A 17,204-nucleotide genomic window follows, 5' to 3' on the forward strand; every position below is an offset into this window, starting at 1 on the left:
GTGGAGGGACACTTCCTTCCCCTTGAGGCACCCAATGCCTTTGAAGGTTTCCTCAAATTCTTCCAGGATGGTGTCCAGCTCCTCTGTCAGTACGGCCATGGCGAAGGATATCGGCTTGAGTTCTTCGGCTGCTTGGCTGCTGATCAGCATGCCACTGCCCTCCCTTGTGACGTACACTGTTGTGGGGACTTTCAAGTCCTGGTGTTGCAGTTCTTTCTTGAAGCATCATATTGGCGGGATCTGTGTTTTCTGTCCGTATGCGAATACTCTAATCTTTGCTTCTTTCAGGGGGGGGCTGGCGCTGAGTTGGTGATATACGTTCGCCGCCATTAACTTTGATGCCCCAGTGTCAATTGTCGCTCGCACTTCTTGTTGGTGGATTTTGATGCGGCATTTCGGGAGCCGTCGTTTCCTGCTCTGCGGTTGATCTATGGCGAACACGTAGTGGACAGGATATTCGTTTGTGTCATCGTCCATGTCTTCACTGTCTTGCTCTTCCATTACCGCGTGTGCAGCTTCTTTCTTTGACTTTGTGGATCTGCATACAGCTGCGAAGTGATTCATCCATCCACATGAGCTGCATCTCTTCCCTCTTGCTGGGCAGTCCTGTGCGCGGTGAGGTTGGCCTCCACAGTATCCGCACTCTTTGAGCCTTTCTTGTTGTTTCTTTCCTCCATACTGGCGTGCCCTAGGCTTCACGACGTTCACCTTCTCCGCCGTGTTGACCTGTTCCAGCTTGATTGGCCGATGGAGGGCAGCTTCCATGTGTGAGGCTCTGGCTTGCGACAGTTCTTTCGAGCGCCCTAGCTTGAGGATGTCAGCAAGTGGTTTCCCGTCCTCCTGTAGGACTGTGACTCTTAGTTTGGAGGAGTAGCAGCCCTGGATTATCTGCCCTCGTATCTCCTCTTGTTCGTCTTGGAAACCGCACGCGCTGGCCAGTTCTTTCAGTCTCCCATGGAACGCATCAATCGACTCCTCAGCTTCTTGCTTTGCTTGACGAAATACGAACCTTTCATAGTCTTTGCTTGCCATGGGTTCGAAGTGTGCATTCAGAGCGTTGTTGAGAGTATGGTATGACTTGGGGGTAGCTTCCACCAGCGTTTTATATATCTTGTGAATGTCCTTACCGCCCAGATGAAGCAGTGCCCTGCGTTTCTCCCTGGCAGTGCCAGTCCCTTCGAAATAAATTTGCAGACGGTCCGTCCAGTCCTTCCAGCGTGGCGCTAGGGATGTTGGGGCACCGTCGACGCAGAACGGCTCAATGGCGGGAATGGACGTCATCGTGGCGCACCGATGGGCCTGCTATGCTGCACGTGGCATTCAGGGCCGGAGCAGGTGAGGCCACCCTCCGGGTAGCCTATGGTGTCAGGCTGGGGCAGGGAGCTGTGGGGGCGCTGTCTGTGCGGGTTTCGGACGTAGCGCGCTGTCAGGCGCGTGATGGGTGCCTCTCCAGGCCCGGTGTAGGATCTGTGCTAGGCTCGTGCGCGTAGTTCCCTCACCGTGGCGATTAATGCGCCACTCCACCCTTGCTAGCGGTCGTTGCAGGCACTCCAGGTGCACGAGGCCGACTTGCCAAAATGATTCACTGTGCCGGCAGGAGTAGCGAGGGGCGCCGTGGGCGGACACCACGAGGCCACCGATGAAATGCGCTCTACGCGCAGCAGGTTCGGGGCCCGCCAGCTCCGGGCAGGGCAGCCGCAATGGGCGTCTGGGTTTCGAGGTGTGCTCCGAGGCACAACATGGTCTCTTTCAGACCCTCGTCGCCAGTGTGAGGTCCCAGGCCACAGGCGCTAGTGTTACGCGGCGCCGCGGCGTAAGGAACACTCGGGACACCAGATTGACTTTCCGTGTGGTCCGGACTGACTCCCGCCCACGCCTCCATTTATTTTATACTCCAGCGCGTGACGTAGCACGCCCGCGCATACGCGCCCTTTAGGACGCGGACAACTAGACTGCTGCCTTGCAGTCCTCGACATTACAGTAAAGTAATTGAGGCGCAGGGAGATGATTAACTTTCTCAGAATCACACACTTTTGGTTAGGTGGGACCCTTCCACGACCCCTCCCTCTGACTCATGGCAGTGCTTTTCAGCCTAGGCACCCACTGTGCCTTCCCACCCGTTGCATAAGTAAACAAGCATTGGCATAGCCAACCGGTCTCGCTTTTGGGAGTTATGCAGCACAATATCCTTTATGTAACATCAACTGTGGCATGGCTAAACGCATAAGGTCCCAAAGGCAAGACCTATTGGCTATGCCAATGCTTGTTCCAGTTGCATCTAATCCGATGCAAATCACCCAACTCAAAAATTGTGCCTGGATGGGAAGTGGTAAATGTCAAGAATGTCTTTGTGGTGGGAAAATAGGGTATGAGGGGGGCTGAGAATGAGGAGAAAGCCCCTGGTGCAGCCACCTGCAACAGTGATAATATGCAAGTAAAGCCTTCCTTTAGATGAAGATGGCTTTTTTTTCCTGAAGATTAAAATTAGTATTTTTTTTGTCTAAAACAGAGGTCCTTAACCTGTGGTCTGGGGATTCGTACGCCTCCACAGGGGGTCAGTGACTACTTAGAAAATTAAATCATATTGACTGATTTAATAAAGTGTATATAAATATAGAAGCAAAATATAAAATTGAACATTCTAAAATGTTCTGTAAGTGTGAAGATCTTTGAAATTGGAGGCTGTTGGTGTCCTCAGAATGTGGGAGCAGAGCAAGGGCATCAAACGGAATATAGCATAGAGGATGGGTCGCCTCAATTGAATTTGGGAAATCTCCAACCTTCCCATTAAAGTTACAATGCAGATTTCTTTTTTAGTTTTTTTTTAATGTTAATTTGTGAGTGGAGAAGCGTGGCTCACTGGTTAGAGCAGGCAGACCCTGAAGCAGAGGTCAGACCCGGGACAAGGGTTCAATTCCCGACGCGGCAGGGTCTTGAGCTCAAATGTCCATGGACTCGATAATTCTCGCTTCTGTGCCTGACCTAATCATGGGTTCACACTGCAACTCTGGGCATTAAGCTTGCTTAATCTCCACAACGGCCCCCCGCGGCGGGATGCCTGGCTTTCACCTTGGGGATGCCCTGTAGGGGCTATCTCACAGGGAAAAACCAGGACGGGTTCCCAAGGCTAGCGCGGAGATACCCCTTCGGGGGTCGATTCTGGCGCAATATAAGAAATATAATAATAATAGGGACGCTGCAGCTGCATCCGCTTTTGCCGCCATGCACCTGCACTTTTTTTTTTCACTGCTCCGGGAGGCTTCTTTGTATCAGCCTGACTGCATACTTGTTTTTTAATGTGGTGGATACTCACTGCCATCTAGTGGCCATGTTTTATTGTGAAAAGCTTCATTTTTCCTGTAGGTTCATATGGATCACTGCCGGTCTCTTGTTACTTTAGGTGCGGTGTTATTATTTTGATCCACTCTTTCAGCACTTGTTTTAATTTTGTACGATCTATTCTCAACCCTCATTTCCTGCCACCAGAACGTGTTTATTATGGTATCTGTTTCCAGCATGATTTTTTAATTGATATGCCTTTTTGTTTCCCAAAGCACTGCCGCCTACACAATGCTCTCTTTTTGTAAAGCCATGGCCTTTTTTCACTGTTTAGGAAGGCTGGTTTTGCACCTGCGATGCAATGAAATATGTCCAGGAATTATAAAAAGAAAATGTCTTCAGGAAAAAAACCTCTGCCTAATCAGCTGCAGTACACAGGCCTTTTACTTTGGTGTCGAATTCACCAAGGTTGGGTTTGCCTTAAGTCACTTAAGGGTTGGCTGTGTTGGTAATGAGAACTCGCGGGGAGAGGCAGCTCTGTGCTCATAAATCAGACCCCAGCAAAGCACTCTGAATAGGAAAGAAACCACAATAAAGCATATTTTCCTCGTGGTTTTACAGTCTAGAATGTAAATGTCGGGCACAGTGGGTTCTAGTCTCCTGTCATACAGTCGTGAAGAAAAGCTGCTTAAGGCAGGAGGGAAAAAAAGGTTTGTTTCTCTCCAAACCGCCCGGGATAGTGCAGCATGGATTAGGACATTTTGCTGCACAATAACAAAAGTGTACTTCTAACCATTGCGTTTTTTTTGCTGCATTTTGGTAACCCTTACCTTTTCATATTTCTGGCTTATGATTTAGGAAGTAGTGCAAAATCTTTAAAGCATCATTTCCTAACAAAGGAGAGAGGAGACGCACCATTCAGCTCCTACATGTCTGATGAGCAGGCTTAAATGTTACTTTTTTTTTCTATTACTTAATAACACGTTAGTGGAGAGGCCTGCACATTTCGCGTAGTAATACGGCACAAACCGCAACAATGATGGGGCAAGGATTATTTTTTTTTTAAATCAATCTGTTTTTGGCAAGTACAAACTTTTTAACATCTAACACTTTGCTGGGAACGTCCTGGCTCATTTTGTGCGGTCTCCCCTGACCGCTTCTACTGTCTGGCAGCATCTAGTAATCAAAATAATACGTAAACAAGCATTGGAATAGCCAATAGGTCTCGCCTTTGGGACCTTATAAGTGTTTAGCCATACAACAGTTGATCTTGTTGCACCAAGGATTTTGTACTGCATAACTTAACACTTATAAGGTCCCAAAGGCGAGACCTATTGGCTATGCCAATGCTTGTTTGTGTATTGGTTTGCGGTTTGAATAATCAAAAATGCTTAGGCCAGGGTCCCCTGCTTCCAGTAATAACTCTGTGGTGGTGGTGAGCAGATGTGGGGGTTGAGGGGGTGCGGATTCCTATGATTCAGTGGGGGGGTCCACACAGCAGCACATATGCAGCCCCCATTTCACCTGTGACCATTTACATCCCTACATCTGGCTCCCTAGCCTGACCTGCTGGCCTCTGATTCGGTAGCCTGGTTGTAAGCTCTGCATCATCAAGGAATGTGACTTGGGACTGGAACAAGGCTGTGCTGGGTGTTTGTGGCAGTGATGTAGGGCTGGGATTATTGTACGTTAATTATTATAGAAAACTCTTTTTTTGTCTTTCAGCTCCAGATTATGACAAAAGTCTGTGGCTTAACGAGAAGGAAACGCTTGGACTGGACTTCCCAAACGTAAGATGTGTTGCACACCATGTGATCCGGGGTAAGGGTGTGCGGGGAACTCTTGAGTGTAGGCAAAACTCCTACTCCGAAGCAGAGTTCTGAGCCCTGGGCCCCCACCTTTATCTCCCCGCCTCCACACCCCCCTAATTAATTATATATTTTTTTACAATAAATAAGGTATACATTAATACACTTACCTTATGTGGTGTCACCGGGCTGCCTTCCTCGTTGTGGTCTCTGCAAGCCCCAACATCATATGCAAGTCGTGGTAGGACTGCGCATGACAAAGACCTGCTGAACCCCCATGAGGACAGAGACCCAGTGCACCCCATCACGACGGAGACCCAGTGCACAACTTTAAGTTCTTCCTGTTAAATGTGCTTCCTGAGATCAATAACTTCCAATAATCGGTTCCTATTCTAAGCAGCTCACAATGGACCTCTCTTGCTTTGAAAGGCCATTCGTCCTGGAGGTCCGTGAAAGAGCCTCGGTGATGGGCTGGAATCGGCACGTCAGACTATGAGGGCGTCTTCTGTCGAAGGGCGTCATTATTGGTCCACCTTTCCAATTACCCAATCCTTTCGCTGAATAGATAAAAAAAAAATGTTTTAAAGTATGTGCTCCTAAACGTTTGTTTCTTTTTATCACTTTTGTCGAAAGCTCCCATACCTGATTGATGGAGATGTCAAACTCACTCAGAGCAACGCTATCCTCCGGTACATCGGACGCAAACACAACCTGTGTGAGTAGCAGAGCTCGGTTTGGTGGGTCCAAAGTATACATCTGGTTTGTCTAGTGGCCTCTCTAGATGACCTATTCATCGCAGTGTACTCAACAGGTCTTCTGAATGTGATGCATTGGGGCAGATATTTTGTGCTGGAGAGTCCAGTGTATCAGAGCAATCCCTCCTCCCCCAAGACGCCCACACAGCAGGACTTGCCATCGGGTGTAATCCTCACCTTAGCTTGCCTGTATTTCTGGTCCCTTAAGGTGTTTAGTCTGTGGTTCAGACCTCACCAGCTCTTGCATCTCGACACTCTGGCCCCTCTACATAATTCCTCTCTGGTGCTGTACTCTGTTTGTGTTTACTGGACCTCAGGCTCCTTTGCTGTAGGTTTGGTGATTGCAGGATGCCATCTGTGCTGTAACGTATACATCTGTAAGTTTAATAGCACTGAGGTAATGGGGCAATGGTTGAGTGGGAGCTGCAGACTGGTGGGAAAAATGGAGGAAGCGCACTTCAGACTATACCAAGAACAGAGGAACTGCAGCTCAACTAACAGAGGGGAGACGGATACTGGTCCATTCACAAACCCTTCCTGCACAACACCAACATTAAGTAGGTGGGACTCTGGCAAGGGCTTAGCGAGTTTTTAAACGTAGAGTTGCCACCATTACCCACAACTTTCAGGTGTTCGCTTTCTGTCTGGAACCAGGAGCTATTTAAAAAAAATAAAACCATACAAGCCTGTAGAGCAGCTGTACAGACTGCATGCCTGCATTGTGCAAGCGCTAATTTTGTTTGTGCTTTATTTGGGAGAGAGAACGGTTTTAATCTTTTAGCATTCAGCATTGCTTTTGGGGAAGATGGTGAGATGGCTGCGTTTTCACATGCATTCCCAAAAAATGCAAATGCCATCTTTGGCATCAAACTATGAGGGAAGGTGAGGACTTAATTATGTCAGAGGCACAAGATAACACATGAAGCTGAGAGAATGAAGCCCTAAGCAACTGAGAAGTGAGGCTGATACAACTGTAATTTCACGGTAATTTCTCAATGCAAAAACCTCATCTACCTGTATTTACCGCTGAAAAGGTGTTGGGCCATTGACCCCATGTATTACCTTCAGGAAACTTTACATAAACATGAACAGTAAAAAAATATGCAATTATTATTTAAACCAATGTTGTTGAGTATTTTAAAGGGTTTTATTTTCTAGTCTAAAGTTAATTTTTTCTGACCCTTTATTCATTAGTAAAATATCAATCCGGTTACAGAATTTGGAAAACAGGAAAAATAGTATTAATACAGAACATATTACAGTCTGCATATAAGCATCACATGTAGAAAAGAAAATGTGGCGCAAAATGTCAGTCAAAACTGTTACTAAGAAAAATGTTTTGCAAGGCTAATTAATTAAGTTGGCAAAAAATCTCCCATGAAGAGAAATAAAAGCATAAGACCAATCTTTTCACAACTAATTAATTAGTCCAAAGTATGTACTAAAAATGTTAGCATCTAAACCAGTTCTAATCAGCTGCACTCTCTGCTCTGGTGGTGCTCAATCTGTCTCTCTCCCTCTCCATCTGACAGGAGCTGCTCCTTGAAAGCGCTCCTCCTTCACAAGACCTTAAAGGAATGTGGCTGGTGCCAAAAATGACTTGCAAGGACTTCTCTAAAAAAAAAAAATATATTAGCAAGAAGCCTCCCCTCTTCTTTCTCTCCTTGGACGCACAAATCTCCTCCCAGGCTGCACCCGTGATTATCACGTACCTAACCCATAATGAATGAAGCAGAACCTAAGCCAAAAGCCCAGAAGCCCAAAAGCCAACCACCCCTCCAAAGAGGTAATTATTTATACTCCAATTCTTGGCAGAATCAACAAAATGTTGCATTTTCAGAAAAGCTTGTACCAGATTGGTTAGTCGCGATGGCAAGAGGTCTCCCCATTCTGATCTCATTCTAAATTCCTAACCATACCTGTTTTAACAAAAGAAGTGTCCATGATTAATACATTTATATGTTTAGCTACATTTACTAGGAAAAATATTTCTATCTTTTTCCCTTCCTTCCTGTCACCGCACAGGCAGGAAGGATACTTTAACTAACACCGGTACATTGCCACAATCACAAGACTGTACAGTCCAGTGGCCTTGACTCATTCGTGTCTTGAGGCAAGCTGGCACAATCTGCGCATGCTCTCTTCTCTTTAATGCAAGTCACAGCCTTGCTGGATTCACAGGCAGCCATGTTATCTTAGGCCCAAAAACAAAAAAAAACACGAGTATTAACTTCATGTAAATAAACCCATTGTTTTCCAAACCCCATACTAATACCCATTATGAAAGATTTCCTAGCAAAGCCATCAGTTTAAAGCAGTTTTTCTTATTTATGCACAACATGCAAAATGTGCAATGTGCAACATAACATAAATCATGCACTAGTGTAAATTTTCAAAGCGCACACAGTTAATACATACTCATAGCAACATGCTTTAATGTTTTAGATGGCTTTTCATGCAAAAAGCATTTAGACCCATGTGTAGTGTTTGGTGCATTATTAATTCACACATTATAAAAAGATGTTATAAACTGAACATGTTTATCCAAATATGCAACAAGCTAAAGTCTCTTAAGACCGGAATAGTGAATGTAGATTGCAAGGGATTAGCTGGGAAGAGAGAACACATTCTATTAATCTTCAAAGCTAAAAAGGCCACTTAAATCGCAAGTTTTTCTCTACACTGCAAAAACACATGTTAATTCAGCACAAGCATTTCAGACAGACTTTTTATTTGTTAGCATTTCAGACTGACAAGCCCTCATTTTCATATTTTAATGTGCCATGAGTTTTAACTTGCACCAAAATGTGCGTGTCAATTTAAATGCAGTCTGTCTGAAGCACAAAAATAAAACGATGCCTGACTCCAGATGAAATCTGCTCCATCAAGGCAAAGAAGTCACCTGTCCAGTTTGTTGAAAACCTAGTACTCGAAGAGGTCTGTCCAGTGCTGGTAAATGGGCGCTACACTGATATTCAAGATAGAGGCTCACTGGGTTCAGAAAGCCTTTGTAAAAGCAGCAAGCTGTCCTAAACTCATAACCCTACAGAAACCCAATGAGCTAGATGTGTGCTCTTCGTGCCACTTGTCAACAAATTCTCACCTAACTGTAACTTTGTTAGAGGACAGCTGAAAAGAGTATAGGAGAATTCGGCGTATAGGACTCTTTGAAGTGAACATCTGATATGAGAACTTCTTTGTAAACCCTTTTCTTTTTACTTAAAGGTGGGGAAAGTGAGTCAGAGAAGGTCCGAGTGGATATTCTGGAGAACCAAGTTAGGGACTTACGCCGGGAACTTGCTACTATTGCTTATGATCCTAACTTTGTAAGTATCATTTGGAAATTAGAACATTTGTTTGATTGTTAAGTGAAGTGGGACATAACTTCTATCTGAGGAGGGAGTTGGCTGTGTCACTTCTCTTCATCGACTTCACCTCCTGTTGAAATGTTTGTTTTTGAGCGCATGGTTTTGATGCCTTTCTGCAGTATTTCTTGCAGGCTGTTGATGAAATTGTTTTTTTTGTGCAGGAGAACCTGAAGGGTTCATACTTGGAAAAACTCCCTGATAAACTCAAGCTGTGTTCCCTGTTCCTTGGCGAGCAGAAGTGGTTTGCTGGTGAAAAGGTATTTACTGGTACTTACTTGTGCAGCGCAGGAGAAGAAGTACTGCCTTGCCTAAAGTGTTGTGAAGGAGACCATGGGTAGGGGTTGATCGGTTTGCCTCACAACCTACTGAATGAAGCAGAATTAAGTGTCCAACATTTGAATACCAAACCAGCAGACATAGCTGCTCATTGAAAACTGCACCTACAAAGAGTGGGATGGGTTAGTTCGTTATATACCTCTCTGGAAGGAAATAGTTTAAAATCCCTAACCACTGATACAGGCATGTGTAGGAATGATCTATGAGTGCACAGGGCGGAAAAGATGGGATGTTTTCCGGCTTGGATGTCCACAAAAAAAGCAACCGAAATCCCTATCACTGGGATTGGAGAACCCATTACAAAAAGCATAGGAAGGGAATGTATTGTTGTTGGGAACATTTTTATGGATTACTATGCCCATTTATATAAGGGAGCAGCAGAGACAGGCGGTCCAGCTTTAGCAGAACCATGGTTGTGTGAAGTGGAGTTTCCAGAGCTAAATGGGGAGTTGGCTACCTCTTTAAAATCTCCAATCAGCCTTGAATAGATAAAAAATGTCATAAAGAAATTGCCACGGTCTAAAGAAAATTGCCAGGGTTATTATTTTTTAAAGGAGTATTACTTTTTTTAAATAAGGGAAAGAAGAATTTGAACCAACCTCGTGTTGACCTGTGCTTCTTAACACTATTAAGCATTTACAAAAATTAGATCTACTGAATGTGTGCTGTTATGAATAATTTGATCCATCTCAACCAGAATGGTTTTATCAACACAATGCAAGCAAGTTAGAGCCCCAGAGAGAATTAATTCCGGACTCCTTTATATATGGGATAATAGGCTGTCTATGGCATGGAAGCCTTGATACCGCACATTTAGAACATTTGGGTGCCTTACAACACATAACAAAATGAATAGGCAGTAAAAGAGGCTCTTGCAATTGATCTATCAACTCCAATTTATGGCGCTTCGCTGATCACCCAAGAGTATCCAGGCACTGGGTTCAATTGATGTCATGAGTCCCTTTCTGAATTCCTACAGGGAGGATGCTGTTTGGAGGGGGAGGTCATTCCAGGACTTGGCGGTGAGATAGGAGAAGGATCGTCCTCTACTGTAGCTTCAGTGGGTGTGGGGAGTGTGAGCGAGGAAGGCGAAGTGCAGGTGTCTGGAGGATTGATAGAAGTTCAGGTGGTGGTTGATGTATGCTGGTCCTTGGTCGTGGAGGGCTTTTTAGGCGTGTCAGCATCTTGAAGTTGCATCTTTTCTGGATGGGGTGCCAGTGGAAGTTGCTGAGGTGGGGGGGATGTGGTGGGTCCGTTTGGGGAGATCAAGGATGAGTTTAGTGGCTGTGCTCTGAATCTTCTGGAGTCTCTTCAGTAGATGGGTGGTGATTCCTGCATAGAGCCTATTGCCATAGTCCTGCTGGCGGGTAACTAGGGCTTAAAAAAAATAAAATAAAAGTTTTTGATTGGAGAGTACACCTTAATGGCCGTACAATTTGCCACAGCATGTTTAAATATCAGAGTACATGACACATTATGGCCAATACAATCAACCAGTAACATTGGGGAACAGGGGTAGGGTGTAAGGCAAATTGCAGATTGTGGCATGTTATACATTACATGAGAAAACAACATATTGTTGAACAAATGAGCACACAGTGAATATAGTACATCAGTGTGACATGACTGGGCAGCTCTGTTGTGTATTCAGCTACTAGTTTGTGTGGGTGGGCAGAGGAGAGTTGCTGGTCTCACTAGGTGGGCTCAAGTGTCTAATACGGGGACATTGTTTATCTTGAGGATGCAACAGGCGTGTTGTGTAGCTGCGCTCCGAGTATTTGCCCATTGTGTGAACGGGGCCTAAATATCTTTAGGTCTAGATGCTGGGGCTTTAGCTCCCCAAAAATTGTTAACTGCTCTTGACAATGTGGTATCATTTATCCATGTGTCTATTGAGGAGGCCGTGCGTGGTGGTGCCCCAGTGCAAGACTATTCTGTGTTTAGTGAGCATAAGCATCATTGCAGAAAGGCGGTAAGACAGAAGGAGTTTTCAAAGTGACCCAATAGGGCCACAAGGGGTGTGCATTCCAGGCTAGTCTCTGTAATCTGCTGTATTACATCGTAGAACTGGCCCCAGAGATTGGCGATAGGGGGGCAATGCCATGCTAAATGTAAGTTTTGTTTGCAGTTGTATGCATCTCCAGCAGTTTGCGTCCAATCAGAGACCCATTTTAAGCATCTGTAGGGGGTTCGGTATAAGCAGTGGAGAAATTTGAAGTGGATTAGTCATAGCTTGTAGTTAGAAGATAGGAGCTCAAGTTGAGAGCAGCAGTAGGTCCACTGCTCATCAGTGAGGGAATGGTCTAACTCTGTGTGCCAATCAGCTAGTGCCTTGGCTCAGTGGCGTAACACAGGCCCCCACTGTGCGGGAGACCCCTAGTTCTTGGGGGGGCCCCCCCTCAGCACAATTCTCTGGATGGAGATCTCCTGATTGAGTCCGGAGGGGGCCCCCTCAACATTCCTTCACAGGGCAGCCTTCACAGCCAAGGTACTGGCGTAACGAAACTTGAGCTCACTGGCGTGGTGCACTGAATGGTGTTATATAGGCGTGCTATCAGTTTCCGATGTGAGGGGTTAGTCAGCAGGTGGTAAAGTGATGGCAGGACAGGGGACCCGGAAGGGAAAGACTCATGTACCTGCTAACAGGTTGCCCTGATTTGGTAGTATCGGAGCAAGTCTGACGAGGATTGGGAGGAGGGGTGGGGGGCGGGGGGGGGGGTAGTACCCAGTTGCCACTGGAGGGACCATGAAGTTGTAATTTAGGTATAGATCTGCAAAAGTGGTGAGACCGAGATTCTGGTCACGCATCATGGCCCGCTGTCATGCAAAGAGGGGAGAAGAGGGTGATGGGCCAGCGGTATAGCTGGGGCATAAAGTGTCAGAATGTTTGCCCGTCTGCGCACTCCCTCCCACGTCTATCTGAGGGTTTCCACCGTGTTTACTTTGCTTCTGGGTCGTCTATAGGCTTGATATATAGCGGCTTGCTGTGGGGAGGGTGCAGAGCTTTTTCCACAGCCACATCGGATTGAAATGGTGTTGGATATAACCAGTATTGCTGGCATTGGGCCTGTGCGCAGTATATATTTAGTTTGAGGTCAGGAGCGCCTAGGCCTCCCTGTTTGAGTGGCAGTGTAAGGAGCTCCCAAGACATACGAGGTTGTGTACCTGCCCAAGTCAAGGCCACCATTTGGGAGCGCAAACTCTTGAATTCATAGTGTAGTGGCAGGGGTATGTTCGCAAATAAATAAAGGAACTTTAGCATCACCACCATTTTTGCTGTGGCAATTCTGACTGCGAAGGACAGGGGTAGCCAGGACCAGGACGATACTTTCTCTTTGAGCTCGGCCATAGTTCATGCTCCAGAGTTCCTGCATGTCACGACTGAGCCTGATCCCCAGGTATTTGATTGGGCCGGTGGCCCATGCAAGGGGGAATTCCAGTTCAAAGGGAAGTGTGGCATCGGTTAAAGGAAAGGGAACCGATTTGGGACAATTTATGTTCACTCCCGACAAGCACCAAATTTTGTGATCTCCCTCAGCACGAGGTTTAGATTCTCCTCTGGGTTCCGTACAGAAGGTTGTCCTCCGCATACATTAAGACTATTAGTACTCTCTGTGAAACCCAGTCGTCTAGTTACATAGTGCTGGCGCATTCTCGCTGCTAGTGGATCCATAGCCACAGCGAAGAGGAAAGGGGACCGCCTTGCCTGGTGCCTCAGGATACCGGAAAAGGGCGGAGATTAGGTAATTCACTTTCAGCCTGGCAATTGGGTTAGTGTAAAGTAATTGTATTAATTTGACAGAATTCGTACTAAAGCCCATTCTGGAAAGTATGATAAATAAGAATGTCCATTCAAGTGAGTTAAATGCCTTTGTGACATCCAAAAAGGCAGCAAATGCCGGTAGGTGAGGATCTAAGTGATGTAGTGTGGTAAAGAAGGTGCGCAAGATATGTGCCGAGGAGCAGCCAGGAATGAACCCTCACTGGTCCTGTCTTGCGATGAGTGGTTGAAGCCCGGTGGCAAGCAATTTAGCCAGTATTTTGGTATCGATTTTTATGAGGAACAATGGGTGATAAGAGTCTCGTAGGTTAGCGGGCTTGTCTGGTTTTAGAAGGGATATTATCACGGCTTCACGCATGGAAGGGGCAGAGACTATTCTTGGTAAACTGCGAAGAGTGTGGCTGTGTATGTTTTGTAAAAGGAGACTGTCCGCCTGTCCAGTCCAGGAGCTTTGTCACCTGGCATACTTTGGATATGTCTTCGGATGTAAAGGGTTCATAAAGGTAGGAACCATGTGCTTTGCATACCATTTTGATCGATTTCTAGATATTTAAGCAGCTCTGCGCTCGATCCGCCTCCAGTGGAGGTATACAGTGTAGCGTTAAAGTCTGCAAGGAACTAGAGTGTCACGTTGTCCCCTGACTGGGCAGGAATTGTCATCTAATAGCCCTACAATGTATGGTGATGCCCGTGGGTGTCTGAGTATTGAGGCCAGACTTTTTTGCCAGGGCAATCCCCCTCACCTTAATGTCTACCTCTGGCGTTTTTGCCTAGAGAGCGAGTTTCTCTGTGGGCTTCTTCGTCATAGTCAGTAATTTTCCGTCTCAGGGTAGCGAAGTGTTCAGGTTCGTTATGTCGATAGTACGTGAGTTCTGTGCCGCGGATGTCTTACTCTAACCGTGCCAAGGTTTGTCTGACTGATTTCAGTATCCCTGACTGTTTAGCTGTACATGCTCCTCTGATTATAGCCTTAAAGGTCTTCCAGAGAAACAATTCTGATCCCTCATTAAGTGAGAAGGATTGCAGTATCTCACTACAGATCTCCTCTCTGAACACAGTGTCCAGCAAAGCATTTGGGGGTAAAATCAACTATATGTGCGGGGGGCTGTCTAAGGTATTGTCCATCTAAGAAGGGCAGGTGCATGGTCAGATAATGTCTGTGCCTTGTGTCTGGTATCTGTAGTCCAGGTCATCACATCTCCAATTATCAGCCACAAGTCTGCACAAATATGGACCAGGCATTGTGATGCGACAAAATGCAAGTGCCTTCAATTGTCGCAGGGTGCCGTTTCCGCCAAATGTCTATTAGCACCTGTTGCCGGAGTTTGGACATTAACTTCTGGCACACCCTGGGGTGCAGGCTACAGGCAGCCCCCAAACGGTCCAGGGTGTCATTCGAGATACATTATAGTTGCCCCTCCCCCATATTAAGGTGTCACACCATCAGGTTCATTTTTGACCAGGCAGTGTCGGAGAAACTGGGATCATCCGTGTTAGGCCCATGTATTGCTGCCAGATTGATGTGCATTGTACCTAGTGTGCCGCTTATGATGTACCTGCGCTTTGGGTCAATACCAATGTAGCTACTCCTCTAGCGTAATTAGAGTAAACAGACTTGTGCACCTCCCCCAGTGTCTGGTGTGTGGTAAGAAGTCGGTGTTCTGGGGAGGTTGCTTGCAAGAAGAAGATATCTATCCTACGCCTGATTAGATATGAGTGGATGAGTTGTATTTTTCTATGATCATTGAGCCCTCTGATGTTCCAGGTGAGGAATGTAACCAAAGTAGTGTACTGCTAGTATTGAAGCATGTTACGGGGATTCCCCGGTTTGCGGTTTAGCATGTGTGTAGCTTGTAAGTGTCTAAAGGTCATTTGTTGCCTAAATGCTTCGATGCGTAGGATGAATACAAGCCAGTGTGTACACTCCTCTTTCATTGCTGTGTGCCCCTGTCCCCAACCCCGCACCAACTGTATGAACTGTCCCCGCCCACACCAACCCCCCAAATTAGGTAGTGATTTATATCCGTGCCCCACCCTCCAACAAGTAACTCAAAAACCAGCTGAACAATGGGATTCTCCCGCGAGGGCCTGAGTCGCTGGCTTACTGACCTGCCTAGACGGCTTGGTGGCCGAGCGTTGCTTGCACAGAAGGCAAAACAGAGTGTGATGTTTAAAATAATACCTTAAGCACAGGCAATGTGAACTGTTAATCTATGTCCTCATGATTATATCGACCGTGTAGGCCATAGGATGTAGCTGTGCTGGCATTCCATACTACAAATGGACAAAAATTTGCTTTACTGCGTTAGTCATTCTCAGTCATGCCATGGTCCGTCCAGCGCTCTCAGTAGGCCTGGGGGATTTTATTTCGACCGCTGATATGTTTAGCATATTTAAGGGCCGACTTCGCATCTGTGAAGTGTGATTCTCCGTCAAGTCACTTTCAATTTGTCTTGGTAGAGCAGGGTGTATGGGATTTCAGCATGCTGAAGGATGGTTTGGTAGAAAGAAAGTCCTGGCGGGCCACCTGTACCATAGGGGTGTAGTCGGAATAGAACGAGATGTTGTTACCTTGATAGTTTATGGTTCCGCAAGAGATGTGTGCGCTTTACTATGAACACCTGGGAGAGTTCTGCGCAAAGATGTAGGGTTCCATCTTGGGGATCGGAGTAGATTTGTGTATTCCTGTGATCTGGAGGTTGTTGCGCATAGATCGAGCCTCTAAGTCCTCGTTCTTTGCTTTGATCACATGGAGGATCTTTTTCACTTGGTCCTTGGATTTGACCTGATACTTGCGCGCGTCAGTGGTGCTATTTATGTATTTTTTTCCAAGAGGTCCAGTCTGGTTTCATCGGAGTCAACTTGCTTTTTGACCATGTCTAGCCTGGAGGTAAGGGCATCCAGTTTTGTATCAATTGTCTTAAGGCTAGTCCTGACCTTGAGTAGAATCGCACGGAGGTCCTCCAATTACCCTGGCCAACTTTGGTGTCTGTGTCCGAGTCTGGGATTGCTTCTGTGAGGCGGGTGATCCGCTTGTTTTCAAATAGTAGTTTTGATTGCTTGGGGTTGTTTTTCCCCATTTGTGAAGTTGTAATGTTCCGATGGCTCCGCCATTTGACCATGGAGAGTGTTTACAGTGAGGATGGCGCTTTGTTTTGCACTGCACTGTTTCTCAGATGTGGCTTGGCCCTACAGTTTGCCAGGAATTAATCACCCTTCGATCTGGTATCCCTGAGCCTCAAGGGGTTGTCATGCTGCCATCATTTGAGTCTAAAATGCTTTGCTGTCCCCAGCTTGGGTCACACCCCTGGTTGCAGGGGGAAAATCAATGCGTGCACCAGGGTGAATACCCAGACACCACCCCCTTCTTGTGCAGGGGCTACACCCAGGCCCCAGACAAGGCCCTCACGGCAATGTCTGGCCCCAGCGAGCACAACCGGGATCTCGCCCGCTGGCCTGCCCGGGACCCTGAATTGCGGGCCCACAGAGGCCCAGCCCCTGGGACACCAGCAAGTAGCACACAACAGACCCTGTCCGGCCCCCAGGTCTAACCGCACGCCAGGGCCTTAGTGTCAACCACCCCCCAGCCAAGGCCCTCCACAACACACAGTCTGACTGGGGTTTCAACCCATTGGCCCGCACCAGGTGCGCCTAGACAAAAGAACTGGACTGGGGCACTCACACGTTCAGGCCTCCAGTCGTCACTCCACTGTTGAAGTCTCTGGCATGTCCACGCCCAGTTCGGAAGGCAGGTCTGATTATACGCAGAGTGGCATTCTTCGTTGTCCGTAGGTTGCTCGCGGGAAGCGCGGATCACCGCAAAAGGTAGGGATGGTGAGCTCCTCCATACCGACCCCAGAGTAGGAGGTGCAGCAAC

General features: G+C 46.7%; 1 protein-coding gene across 1 annotated transcript in view; it reads left to right on the top strand.

The window, feature by feature from the left end:
- Window positions 1-17,204, top strand: part of LOC144755640 (glutathione S-transferase Mu 2-like) — an 86,684-nt gene that overhangs the window by 59,566 nt on the left and 9,914 nt on the right. The window contains exons 3-6 of the mRNA XM_078644783.1: window positions 5,005-5,069; window positions 5,721-5,802; window positions 9,068-9,168; window positions 9,372-9,467. Of these exons, the coding sequence (XP_078500909.1) occupies window positions 5,005-5,069; window positions 5,721-5,802; window positions 9,068-9,168; window positions 9,372-9,467 (344 nt within the window). The remainder of the gene's footprint in view (window positions 1-5,004; window positions 5,070-5,720; window positions 5,803-9,067; window positions 9,169-9,371; window positions 9,468-17,204) is intronic.

The sequence above is a fragment of the Lissotriton helveticus genome, chromosome 5_1 (assembly GCF_964261635.1).
Source record: "Lissotriton helveticus chromosome 5_1, aLisHel1.1, whole genome shotgun sequence".
Taxonomy (NCBI): Eukaryota; Metazoa; Chordata; class Amphibia; order Caudata; family Salamandridae; genus Lissotriton; species Lissotriton helveticus.